Source organism: Sycon ciliatum, chromosome 2, assembly GCF_964019385.1.
Source record: "Sycon ciliatum chromosome 2, ocSycCili1.1, whole genome shotgun sequence".
Classification (NCBI taxonomy): domain Eukaryota; kingdom Metazoa; phylum Porifera; class Calcarea; order Leucosolenida; family Sycettidae; genus Sycon; species Sycon ciliatum.
Window position 1 is genome coordinate 11,393,413 of NC_088644.1, and position 12,518 is coordinate 11,405,930.

The 12,518-nt window shown below is 52.8% G+C and overlaps 1 protein-coding gene across 1 annotated transcript; it reads left to right on the forward strand.

Annotated features, from left to right (window-relative positions):
• The first annotated feature begins 7,957 nt into the window (after positions 1 to 7,957).
• LOC135810374 (uncharacterized) lies at positions 7,958 to 10,268 on the forward strand. The gene is made up of 2 exons (XM_065323867.1): positions 7,958 to 9,441; positions 9,914 to 10,268. Exons 1-2 carry the CDS (start codon positions 7,958 to 7,960, stop codon positions 10,266 to 10,268), a joined length of 1,839 nt encoding a protein of 612 aa, XP_065179939.1.
• The last annotated feature ends 2,250 nt before the right edge of the window (positions 10,269 to 12,518 follow it).

The window sequence follows — 12,518 nt, forward strand, 5'->3', positions numbered from 1 at the left end:
GCACTTGTTGTCGTGTACCACTACACTTCAGCCAGTTCAGGGTAAAGTTTCCATATTGTATCTGCCACGACACATTATCCCGGGCCCGTGTACGCGGTGCAATACATGTATTTTTATTTTTTGAGCCAGGGTTCATGACTGCAGAAGCGTAGCACTAGTAGTAGTACAGTCAAATGTCACTTATCCGACCACTTCGGGAATCAGGCATGTTGGATAACTGAATATGTTGGATAACTGATATAATTTTTTATGTGCATATATGGCTGGATTTCACTGATTTATGTACACAATACCCAAATATATTCATGCATATTCCATGCACACATACATGTTAGCATACTTGACCACATCTACTTCAAGTAAATGCATATTACACCGTATAATATACAAAAAAAACAAAAACAAAAGTTTATTTTTATTTATTTTTTAGAATTTTACTGTTGAGAGTCATAAAATTACCACTCCCGGGCTTGTCGGATAACCGACGTGCTCGGATAACTGGCGTCCGGATTAGTAAGTGACATTCGACTGTACTGCTAGTACACTGTACATGTACAATGATTATGACTGTAGCTACCCATGAGTCAAGTCTCATGGTTCAATGCATCAAGTCAGACTCAGGGTTCAGGTCCTACACAGCACACAGCATTACAATCAAGAGTATGCATGTATAACTTATACTCTTGGTACAATGGAGCATCTGGATCCCAGACACCCTGGGACCGGACATCGCATCTGTCCCATATGATATGTGCGAAGGTGTCATTTTCATGCAGCGGAGTCCATTGCACTGCAGAGGCTCCGCTTCATGTAACACTGTAGTGGCCCCTTCGTTTTCTCTGCAAACCCGCTAGAAATACCAGAATTTTTTAACGCCAAACACCATAGCAACCACTGCCCTGGATAACCCCTGTGCCACTGCACTGCCTGCCTCCATTGGCCTTGTTTTCTCTGCAAGTAAAGAGTGGTTTGCAAGTTTTTCTCTCTCTTCGTAGGTGACTTTGACGTGTCTTTTCCTTTTGTGATTCAGTTTCCCTTAGCGTAGCTTTCACGACGATGGACCCTTCGGATTTTATTTCGTTGTTGGCTCACCCTGAGGTGCGTTTGGCTTTACAAGCTGCATCCGCCCCCACCGGCGGGATACAAAATGGTCCCTCCGCCCCAACCAGCGGAATACAAGTCGGTCCTTCCGCCCCTACCAGCGGAATACAAAATGGTCCATCCGCCTCTGCCAGCGGCATACAAAATGGTCCACCCGCTCACTCCGGCGGTATACAAACAGGTCCTTCCGCCACTGCCGGCGGCTCACAAATTGGCACACAGCAGACACCATCTCCGAGACCCTCAGGGCTTGAGTCACACAGGGTCTATACAAATAGTTCAGTAGGGGTAGGTTGCACTTTTTGAAGCTCCCGTAAATCCTTTTTGGTAGAGCCCAGCCGGCATCAGGCCGGACTGGAGGTAGTTTCCGTAGGGTAGCAGTAAGGTTTTTTAGTAGTGCTCGTAGAAATTGGTGACCTCCGCCATGCCTGGGGCCACCACGAGAACAAACACTCGCGCGACTGCCCTGAGTGATGAAGAGCTGAGGCTGATGGCGTCGTTGCCGGGCATTGAGGTATCTGTAGTAGAAATCCTGAAAACATTGGCCGCATTTGTCTCGGAATCGGCTGATCGGGAGACGCGCCTAAACAAACGGGTTGACGAGCTGTCAAGGCAGCTCAAAGATGTGAATGAAGAGTTAGTGTCTCTCCGAGAATCCGCCATTGCCTTGCGAAAAGCTACCCCAAGGCCAGTTCAAACACAGCAGGGTACGGGTGCGGATCAACCTTCGCGTAGGCGTACCAAAGCAGGCAGTGCGGGTACAGGTACTCGAAAGCATGACACCACGATGTCCCGTAGCGTCCCCAGCAACATTTCCCGTAGCGGTGACGAGTGTGAAGAGGATGGCAGCGTCCCCTGCAACATCTCCCGTAGCAGTGACGAGTGTGAAGGGGATGGCGACCAAGATGCCATCCCCACCAAGTCCCAGACAGATGTGACAGAATCCAAGCCAATCTTCCATGTTATTGAGGATGACTCATGGAAGCTTGTCTCCTCAGAACGACCCAAAAACAAGCGTGCTGTGGTGTATGTGGGCAATATCGCCACAGATAGCACTGAGAGCCACTTCAGGCAATTTATCAAAACCAGGAGTGAGTTTCTGGGCGCCTCCATTCCTGTCCACACCTGCAGTATATGGCTGTCAGAAAGTGGGCGTGCTTCCGCAAGAGTGACCATCGATGCCACTTCACTCTCCACAGTGACAGCGCCCAACTTCTGGCCAAGGCCCGTATACTGCAGGCCATGGAGGTTCTTAGAAACCAGCTCTGAGGGCAGCACCAGCAGTCGCAGCCACAGCAGCAGAAACAGCACCTCTGCCAGTGTTCTGACTAAACAGCAACAGCGACAACAGCAGCCGGGTTCAACGTCCTCCTCCCCGCCGCCACCACCACCGCCGCCACCACCACCGGCAGACTTCATCTCCACTCCACTACACAGTGGCCAAAAACGGAGAAACTCCCACCTTTCCCACCAGAGGCTGGAGACCTGAAGAGATCAAACGGATCTGCGCCACAACATGACCAGCATGATGCGCAGCCACCCCAGCAGGATGCCCAGTCCTCCCACGCCCAATGATGGATTCCAGACCTCTGCGACTGCTAGTGACTAATGCATTCAGCCTGAGCAACAAGATAGGTGCACTGCAGCATGCAATCCTGCAGTATAATGTAGACGTGGCAATAGTAACAGAAACGAAGCTCTGCTCAGATAATTCCTCCCATGAGTTGACCATCCCAGGATACTCACCCCCTATAAGGAAGGATCGAGATGCCCATGGTGGCGGTGTGGCAGTGTGGGCTAGGAGTGAACTATCCATTACCCACCACGACGATATAGATTGCCGTGATCACGAGCTCTTATGGATTTCCCTGGCAATGCACTCCGGAACAAAGACTGTTCTGGGTGCGCTCTACCGGCCTGGCTCTTGTGCAGAGACAGACACCAGCCTGATGGACTACCTAGACAACACTTTGGATGATGTCCGCCGTCTTGGCAGCAATGTAATAATTGCAGGGGACTTCAACGTGCATAATTCAGCCTGGCTACAGAGTAGCAAGACTACCCGAGCCGGTGAATGCCTGGAGGAAGTCTGCGCAGCACATCATCTTGTCCAGCATGTCACCCAGCCAACCCGTGGCAACAATACTCTCGATCTTATCATCTCCGATTTCTCACACCCCGTATGCACCACAGCCTATGCACCACTTGGATGATCTGATCATGCCGTTATCATTGCCGAGTTTCTCCAACAGCATCCACGACGTGAAGATCCTGCTGTTCGACAGGTTTGGAAATACGCCCTTGCTGACTGGCACCGCCTGAGAGCCTACCTCCGCAACATAGACTGGCCCGCCAAGATCCATGGGTGTGCGGAGCAGTCCTGTCAGCGCGTAACTGATGTCATCATGCATGGAATGAAACAGTTCATACCATCCAAAGAGCTTGTGGTGCACCAATCCAACCCTGTATGGTGGACACCGGACTGCTCTAATGCCAATCATGCCAAGGAGCGGGCATGGAAGCTGTGGCGACGCAATCCCCGCAACGATAACCACAAGGTCCAGTACATCACAACTGTTAACCACGAAGTGGAAGCGTGTCATGCAGCGCGATTAGCACATCAACGTAGAATTCGCAACAAGCTTACTGCAGGTTCCCTCCGGGACAAAGAGTGGTGGTCAACCATCAAGAGCGCAGCAGGCAAGGGACGTTGCTCTGACATCCCCCTGCTGACCAACCCTGCAGGACAAGAGTTCCACTCTTCTCGTGAGAAAGCCGAGTGCTTTGCAGCGCATTTTGCGAACAAGTGTAGCCTTGGCAATAACGACCTCTGTGCTGCTGACCTGCCTGACCTGCAACGACCTGCCTATGCCACGCTAAAGCACATTCACTTCCGCGCAGCAGCGGTCAAACGGCACTTGGCGAACTTGGCTGTATCAAAAGCAACTGGACCGGATGGCATCTCTGCTCGTGTGCTCAAGATGTGCTCATCTGAACTTGCAGACCCACTGGCAAAGCTCTTCGCCCTCTGCTTCTTAGCCGGTGTGCAACCTGGGGCATGGAAACTTGCCCATGTAGTCCCAGTTCACAAACGGTCCTCCAGATCTTTGGCATCTAACTACCGACCAATATCACTGCTAACGATCATGTCGAAAGTCATGGAGGGCATTGTAAACACGCAACTGGTTAACTACCATAGAGAAGCATGAGGTGTTGCCAAACAGCCAGTTTGGATTCCGACGTGGTAGAGGAACCGCAGATATCTTAACGGCTCTCCAACATGAATGGGTCCACACCATAAGTACTGGCGGTTGTGTCCAGGTCCTCGCCGTGGATATTGCCGGTGCGTTTGACCGGGTATCGCACACAGGAGTGCTGTACAAAGCAAAGCAGGCCGGCGTCGACGGACGCCTGCTTGTATGGCTACAGGACTACCTCACCAACCGAAACATCCGCGTTGTGGTTGGAGGCCAGACGTCAGATGCTCAACCCATCCAGGCTGGTGTCCCCCAAGGCAGCATCCTAGGACCCAGCCTCTTCCTTCTATACACCTGTGACATTGAACAATGTTTAACTCCAGGAACGCAGCTGAACAGCTTTGCAGACGACACCACACTCTACAGCTTAGTACAGCCAACTGACGATCTCCAACAGTCCACCGCCTCCCTCCAAGGGTCCCTCAACAGTCTTGAGGAGTGGGGCCGCAAGTGGCGTATCTGTTTTGAGCCAGCCAAGACACAGCGCATGACTCTACATCGCAAGCACGTTCCCCCCTGCACTCCACCAGTCACCTTTGGAGGTGAAGCACTCCAGGAGACAGATACCCTGAAGCTGCTGGGAGTCATGCTCGACCCTACTCTCTCCTACAGAGTGCACACTCGCAGTGTTGCACTGCGCGCCTCCCAAAGGCTGGGTTTCCTACGAAAGGCAGCACCCATCCTGGACGACCATGGTCGAGTGACGGTCTACAAGGGATTCGTGCGACCCCTACTTGAATATGCCCCACTGGCCTGGTCGAGCGCAGCCGCAACTAACATGGCCCAGCTGGACAAGGTTCAGCAACGTGCCCTGCATTTTCTGGGACCTGGAACCATCCTCCAAAGTCTTCAGCTTCGTCGGATGGTGGCAGCCCTGTCATACTTGTTCAAGCTGCACTACATTCCAGGGCCTCCCCAGGTAAAGGCCATGCTGCCACCAACCAAGCCCCCTGCCGTAGCTAGCATGTGCACACGGCAAACACGTCAGACGCACCATGCCTTTCAGCTGAAGTGGACACCCCCTCGCACAGCCCCTGACTACCTCCTGCGATCCTTCCCCTTCTTCGCCATCACACCCTGGAACAACCTGCCTGCGGACCTCCTGCTTCACGAGCCTCATTCAAGACGCCTCCAAACCTTCAAGGTCAACGTATGTAAGGATCTAATCCGAAAGAGATGGCTGTGGTCCACACAGTACCTGTGACGATGATATTGAGATTTGAGACCCATTTAGTATTTACCTCTCTACTACTACTTGCTTGTTATGATTATTGTCCTCTTTCTTCATTTTCCCTTCTGGTTTAGTCATTACACGTATTAATTTATATTATTTGGTGCAATACTAGCGCCCCTTTCTCGCACCAAATTATTATTTTTGCTACCTGACCATGCAACCCCCCCTTTTTTTCGATGCCAGGTTGCAACGCTAACGGCAAAGTAACGCCGAGACCCCTGGTCGGTCGAGTTGCTCCCTGTACATCGGCACGTCGTCTCTACATCCCCTGTGTCTTGTCTTGTGTTTGTCTCCACATGTCTCTTTGTAGGGCTGTGTTCCCAATAAAAAAATATAAAAAAATAAAAAAAAATTAAAAAAAGGGTTGCCACTGAGAGCCCCCGGGCCTCAGATGACGAATCTGTAGGTTACAGTGGCCATGCACGGTTTGCTAGGGACAAATCCCCAGGTTTGAACGTCCTTGTTTCCGACTATGAGTTCGGCCACGGTCGTTCCCGTTCTCGATCGCCATTTTCCCATCAAAAACACCGTCGGGGACTGGAAAAGGCCAGGCCGCGAGCAGGCAGTCCGCGCATGCGCCCTCAACGGGACTTCCGCATAAGGCCCCGCTCGCAGAGCTTGGGGTATCGTGACCGATCCCCCACGGCTTCACCGGAACCCCATAATAGGGCTCCCTCTGTACGAGGGCATGGAACCGGGACTGGGGATCGATCTCAACGACGACATCGTCGTTCGTCGAGTGAGTCCGGGTCGGGACCCGGCGATGTCGTCCACTCCCGGGCCTTGACCGGGGGAGCTAGGCGGAGAGTTTCCATCTCTCCTCGTCGTTGACGCTCCCGGTCCTCATCCACGGACTCCGGATCTAGTAGTCGGTCATGCTCCTCGTGCGAGGATTTCTCCTCTAGTGGGACGGACTCCTCACCTGACCGTGACCATGGAGACGAGGTATTTGACCCGTCGCGCTTAGGGGCAAAGGACTCTTGGCACCCACCAGCGCATATTGCGGCATTCCTCCGGGCTAACGCCCGGCGGTCTCTCACCTCCAAGCAAAAGGCAGAATTGAAAAAACTCTGCCCATTTCCGGAGGTGGAGGAGGCTCAGTGTCCTCGCCTGGATAATTTTGTCCGCGACCTCCCGTCGCTGGGCTTTGGCCGGAAGACCGATAAAGCCATGGCGGCCGTGCAAACTAGGGTATGTGCCGCGTTTGCGCCCGTTTCGGCGGCTTGGGCCGCAGTGGATGCTGGGCGACCAACCAAGGAGATCACGCAGCTCCTGCAGGTCGCAGTGTCTTTGGTGGGTGATGCCGCTAATAGCATCTCGGTCATGCGGCGGCAAAGACTGACGGGGCAGCTCCCCAACAAGTGCCCGTCCAGCCTCCTCCGGGAAATGGCCCCGTCTGGGAACTTGTTGTTCGGCGAGGATTTTACCAGACAATACAAGAAGCGGACTCAAGAAATTTACGCTTTTCGCCGCTCGTCTGGCTCGTCCAAGCCGAAGCCGGCATACAAGGATAGTCGGCCTTCCAACTTCAGGGGCCATAATTATTACCCAGCAAGTGCTGGTGGGCGTCGTGGGGGCCACCGCTCATTTCCCCGCCATGACAACCATAGGCGAGAGGGTCATTTTTCCGCCACTGCCAGTTCAAAAAACGGGCGTGGAGGCAATCGGCCCTTTCGGGGGCGCGGTCAGGGTCATTGATGACCCTGCCGGTGGATGGTTCGCGTTCCCAGCTCAACGTACATCTTCGCGGCCATCCAAGTCCACCCCACAACGAGCTGGCGCGCGCTCCGCTCGTGCCCCCGCTCCCCCAAATTCCGGTCGCTGGGCGTTTGAGGCATTTTGTGCAAGCCTGGTCGGCAATCACGTCCGACCCGTGGGTCTTGGATGCGGTGCGGGGCCTGAAGCTGGATCTCGTGGCCGATCCCGCACAAAGCACGGAGCCCAGGGAATTATCTCTGGAGGAGGACAGAGCGCTCGCTGTGCGGCTCGAAGTGGACGAATTGATGCTGAAAGGGGCCGTCACTCGAGTGCAGGAGTGTCCTCATCAATTCGTCAGCCAGATTTTCACCATTCCAAAGAAGGATTCCGGCAAGGAACGTCCCGTGGTGAATTTGAAAGCGCTGAACGGGTTCGTGCGCTACGAGCACTTCAAGATGGAAGGATTGAAGCTGCTGCCCGATCTCCTTCAGCCCGACGACTGGCTGGTGAAATTGGACCTGAAGGATGCTTACTTCGTGGTGCCAATCCACCACGATTTCAGGAGACTGCTCCGATTTCGGTGGTCAGGTCAGCTGTTCCAATTCAGTGCTTGCCTTTCGGCCTGAGCAGCGCGCCAAGGGTGTTCACCAAGCTCATGAAGGTTCCGATGGCGACTCTGCGCAGCCAAGGTGTGCGCCTGATTATCTATCTGGACGACCTGCTGATTATGGCATCGTCGGCGGCGGAAGCACTGGAGCACTTGCGCCGGGCAATTCAGTTGTTACATCAACTGGGATTTCTCATCAACTTCAAGAAGTCGGTGTTGACTCCTGCCCAGAACATCTCATTCTTGGGCTTCGAAGTGGACTCTCGTGCCATGGAGATGCGGGTGCCTCCGGAGAAGATCCGGAAGCTTCGCCAGGAGTGCACCAAGCTTCTGCTGCAGCCACGGGTGACTGTTCGCACGTTAGCCTGTCTGTTGGGGCGCTTGACATCCCTTTCTCCGGGTCTGCTAACAGCGCCGCTCCGTTACCGGCATCTGCAGGAGCTCAAGATCCTAGCTCTTCGCGAGTCCCAGTCTTACGAGGCGACCGTCCAGTGGACACCCGACGCCAGGCTGGATTTACAGTGGTGGAAAGAGCGACTGTCCGACTGGAACGGGAAGTCATTGGTTCGCCCACCCTGCAATCTGGTGGTGTTCTCGGATGCGTCCCTCGATGGCTGGGGAGCAGTGTGCAGGGATCAACAGGTGGGCGGCCGGTGGACTCGGGCAGAGCATTCCATGCACATCAATGCCCTCGAGTTGACAGCGGCGTTTCTGGCACTTCAGGCCTTCCACCGGGTGGCGTTGGACCGTCCGCTTCATGTTCGCCTGTTTGTGGACAATACCACTTGCCAGGCTTACCTCAACAAGATGGGCGGCACACATGCCCCGCACTTGTCCCAGCTGGCCTGCCAGGTGTGGGAGTGGTGTCTGGAACGTGGCATCACAGTTCAAGCCGAGTACATACTGTCGGCGGAGAACCCGGCCGATGCCCCGTCCCGTCAGGGGGTCGATTCGAGCGACTGGATGCTCGATCCAGTAGTGTTCCGGGGCCTTTGCCAACACTTCCAGGTGCAGCCGGCGATCGACCTGTTTGCGTCACGGACCAATGCCCAGTTGGACAGCTTTGTGTCCTGGGGGCCCCAACCCGGAGCACTGGATGTGGATGCTCTTGCCATATCATGGGCCGATCAATGCCTGTATGCGTTTCCACCCTTTGCTCTCTTGCCGAGGGTTCTGCACAAAGTGCGCCAGTCCCCGGGGTGCAGAGTGTTGCTGGTGGCACCAGTGTGGGATGCGCAGCCATGGTATCCGCTCCTGCTCCATCTTCTGGTAGCATGTCCAGTTCTATTACCGGGCCATCCAGCGCTCCTCACCTCACCGCTGGATCAACCTCATCCCATGGTGCTGGGCGGTCATCTCCAACTAGCCGGCTGGCTCATCTCTCCCGATCCTATGCGGCGGCAGGCCTTTCATCAGGCACTATTGCCCTCATCCTGGGATCATGGCGGGACTCCACCAACTCGGCCTATTCGTCAGCATGGACAGCTTGGCACAGTTGGTGTTCTGAACGGCGGATTGATTCCTTTCAGCCGCCTGTGTCACAAGTATTGCAGTTTCTAACTGATATGTTTGCCGTGGGCCGAAGTTACCGCACGTTGAATGTGTATCGCTCTGCCCTGTCCTCCACTTTGCCAGGCTTAGATGGTGCGCCAGTTGGCCAACATCCCCTGGTGGTTCGGCTTATGCGTGGCGTCTTCCAACAGCGTCCTCCACAACCCCGGTATTCCCATACTTGGAAAGTTTCCGATGTCTTGGGTTGGATGGGTGGTCTGGGTGACAATTCTACCCTCTCTCTACGCCTGCTTTCAATAAAGCTGGCTCTGCTCATGGCGCTGACTGGCGCCAAGCGCTCTTCTGATTTGCATCGTTTGGATTTCCATTCCCATGTTACTGAGGGTGATGGGTCTCTCCGTGTGACGTATGCCTCCATGCCTAAGCAGCGTCGGCCTGGTTGCCGAGGGGATGCGTCCCTTCCCACCGTGGTGTGGCCTGTCTTCGACACTTGTGCGTATCAAGCTGCTTCCAGGAGTATGTCAGGCGCACAGCTCCTCACCGTCAGACTGCTCATCCGCAGATTTTCCTCAGCCTGCGGCAGCCTTTCAAGCCGGTGACATCGTCCTCTATAGCCAGGTGGATAAAGGATGGTATGACTGCGGCCGGAGTGGACACAGCGATATTCTCAGCCCATTCGTTGCGTGGGGCTGCTACATCGGCCGCGCATGCCGGTGGGGTATCCTTAGCGGATATCTTGCACCAAGCCGATTGGTCATCAGCATCTACCTTTCGGCGTTTCTATCTGTTGCCAGTGGACGCGAGCCCTGCACGGACAGCGGCAGATCAGTTCACGGCCACGGTTCTTCGACGGACTTAGCTATGTCCGGTTCCTGGACTATGAGTTGGATTTGCAAATACTAACTCGCAAGTACTCACGTTGTACATGTAATTCTGGTCTCTTATCTAGTCTTGTTCTAGTGCATGACGACATGATGGGTTGTCAACCCATTTTTCCTCTCTTTTGGCTTCTCTTGCCTGTACTCCCATTCGGTCTATTTCGGATGGTATTCTGACCTTGGACACTACATGTATAGTGGTTTTTCTAGCCAGGTACTTATTCCTGTTTTCCACTGGTCTTGGCCTGCGGTGATGTAATGTTCGTCACCATTTCGCTTCACGTTGCTTGTGGGCGGTTTGTTACTGCGACAAATAGCTACAGTGTTACATGAAGCGGAGCCTCTGCAGTGCAATTGTGGATTATACAAGAAACCATAGGTTTTGATGTATAATCCTAATTGCATAAGGAGGTGAAGCGAAATGTAACACTGTAGTCCCTCCCGGCCCATCCCCACTGGGGCGTGCTCAGGATTTACAGAGCAGTTCAAACAAGGCCAATGGAGGCAGGCAGTGGCACAGGGGTTATCCAGGGCAGTGGTTGCTATGGTGTTTGGCGTTAAAAAATTCTGGTATTTCTAGCGGGTTTGCAGAGAAAACGAAGGGGCCACTACAGTGTTACATTTCGCTTCACCTCCTTATGCAATTAGGATTATACATCAAAACCTATGGTTTCTTGTATAATCCACAATTGTACTTTATAATTTGACCGGGAACAGCTGGTACTGAATGTGGATGTGTGATCGGTGGAAAGGTGTCTGCCACTAAGGAATATTCTTTTATCCACGTTGGGCATGTCGACAACAAGCAATACAAGGGAGTACATGTACGTACTGATGCATGTGAGTACTAAAACATAATGCTTTTGTTACATAATATCTATTATAGTACTCAGTCCTGCTCAGAAGAATGGACCACATGTATTGTAAGTGTACTATTAGTACTCTGGCCCGGAGCTTTTCTTCTCTTGATGGAGTCTGAGCCACGAGTGCCTGGCTTCTACATGTACATCAACCCACGCTACACACACATCTCCTCGGACTCTTTGATTTGACTGCAGCTGGTCTCTGTAGCTGGGTCAATCTACTCACATAACACAATCAGCCGATGAGCAGGAAGAACAAGCACAGTGTCTGTTGAAAGCAGGGAGTAGTAGTAAAGTGGATTATTTGAAACTCGGGTATTGAGCCAATAATAAAAGTAGAAAGGAAAAGGACATATGGAAACGAGTTAAGAGCAACTCTCCACCACTGTAACTAGATACTATACAGTCAGAAAGTGCAACTAGGCACAAAACTGACAGAGTACAACTCGTACTGATTTTCGTTGCGCTTACCTTCCCCTCTTTGGTCTCTCCTTAACCTTGAACCTTCCGAGTTGGAAGGCTGCCGGTTAGCGCTACGAAGATCGGTGTCAGGACGTCGAATATCTCAGTACTCTGTCAGTTTTGTGACTAGTTGTTGCACTTTCTGACTGTATATAGTATCTAGTTACAGTGGTGGAGAGTTACTCTCAACTCGTTTCCATATGTCCTTTTCCTTTCTAAAGTGGATTATTACTTCCCCAGTTAGTCCATGGTTTCAAGCAGTGGTTGGCCGCTCGACATGCACAGTTTTACTTGTACAAACTGACACGGTTGGTTCAGGGACTGACAAATTTGTTGATGATATCTACCAGCCCCCCGCCCCTCCCCAATGACATACATTACCCATCCCAGAGTTGTGCACTCTTGTTTATCTACTCTTGGTTATAATTATAGGCATAGGCTTAGGAGCACCAGTTTACTTACTCACCGGTACTTACTTACTTACTACATGACTTCAATCTTGCACGGACAGACGTCTAGACAGTACTAGTATACTGCTCTGGCGCTTTGAGGTGCTAGGTCACATGACATGCTCCATCGCCTAGCCTGACTCAACTGCACGTGCACATGATCGACCCTGACATGATATGATGTCATGACGATTGTATTGATGATGATGCCGGACTAGATATCAAGCCTATACACTGACTGTCTGTATGCACGCCTGACTGCATGCTGCGCAGGCACTGGTATGGTGTGGTGACTGGGCCTGTCCATGGACCATGGTCCAGGTAGCAGACGTAGATCTACGACTACGTGCAGAGTCGAGTGCATACAGCTAGCGCCAGTACAGAGATCCGTTGCCAACGCGTTCACCATGTTCACATCCCATGACTTTCGCCATTTCGGACAGCGTGACAGTTGTTG

What these genes read in the sequence shown, in the direction of transcription:
- LOC135810374 (XM_065323867.1), top strand. Translation starts at nt 7,958, where the DNA reads ATGGCGACTCTGCGCAGCCAAGGTGTGCGCCTGATTATCTATCTGGAC. An exon ending in TTCAGCCGCCTGTGTCACAA is followed by an intron (nt 9,442 to 9,913) that starts GTATTGCAGTTT and finishes GTGCGTATCAAG; the next exon opens with CTGCTTCCAGGAGTATGTCA.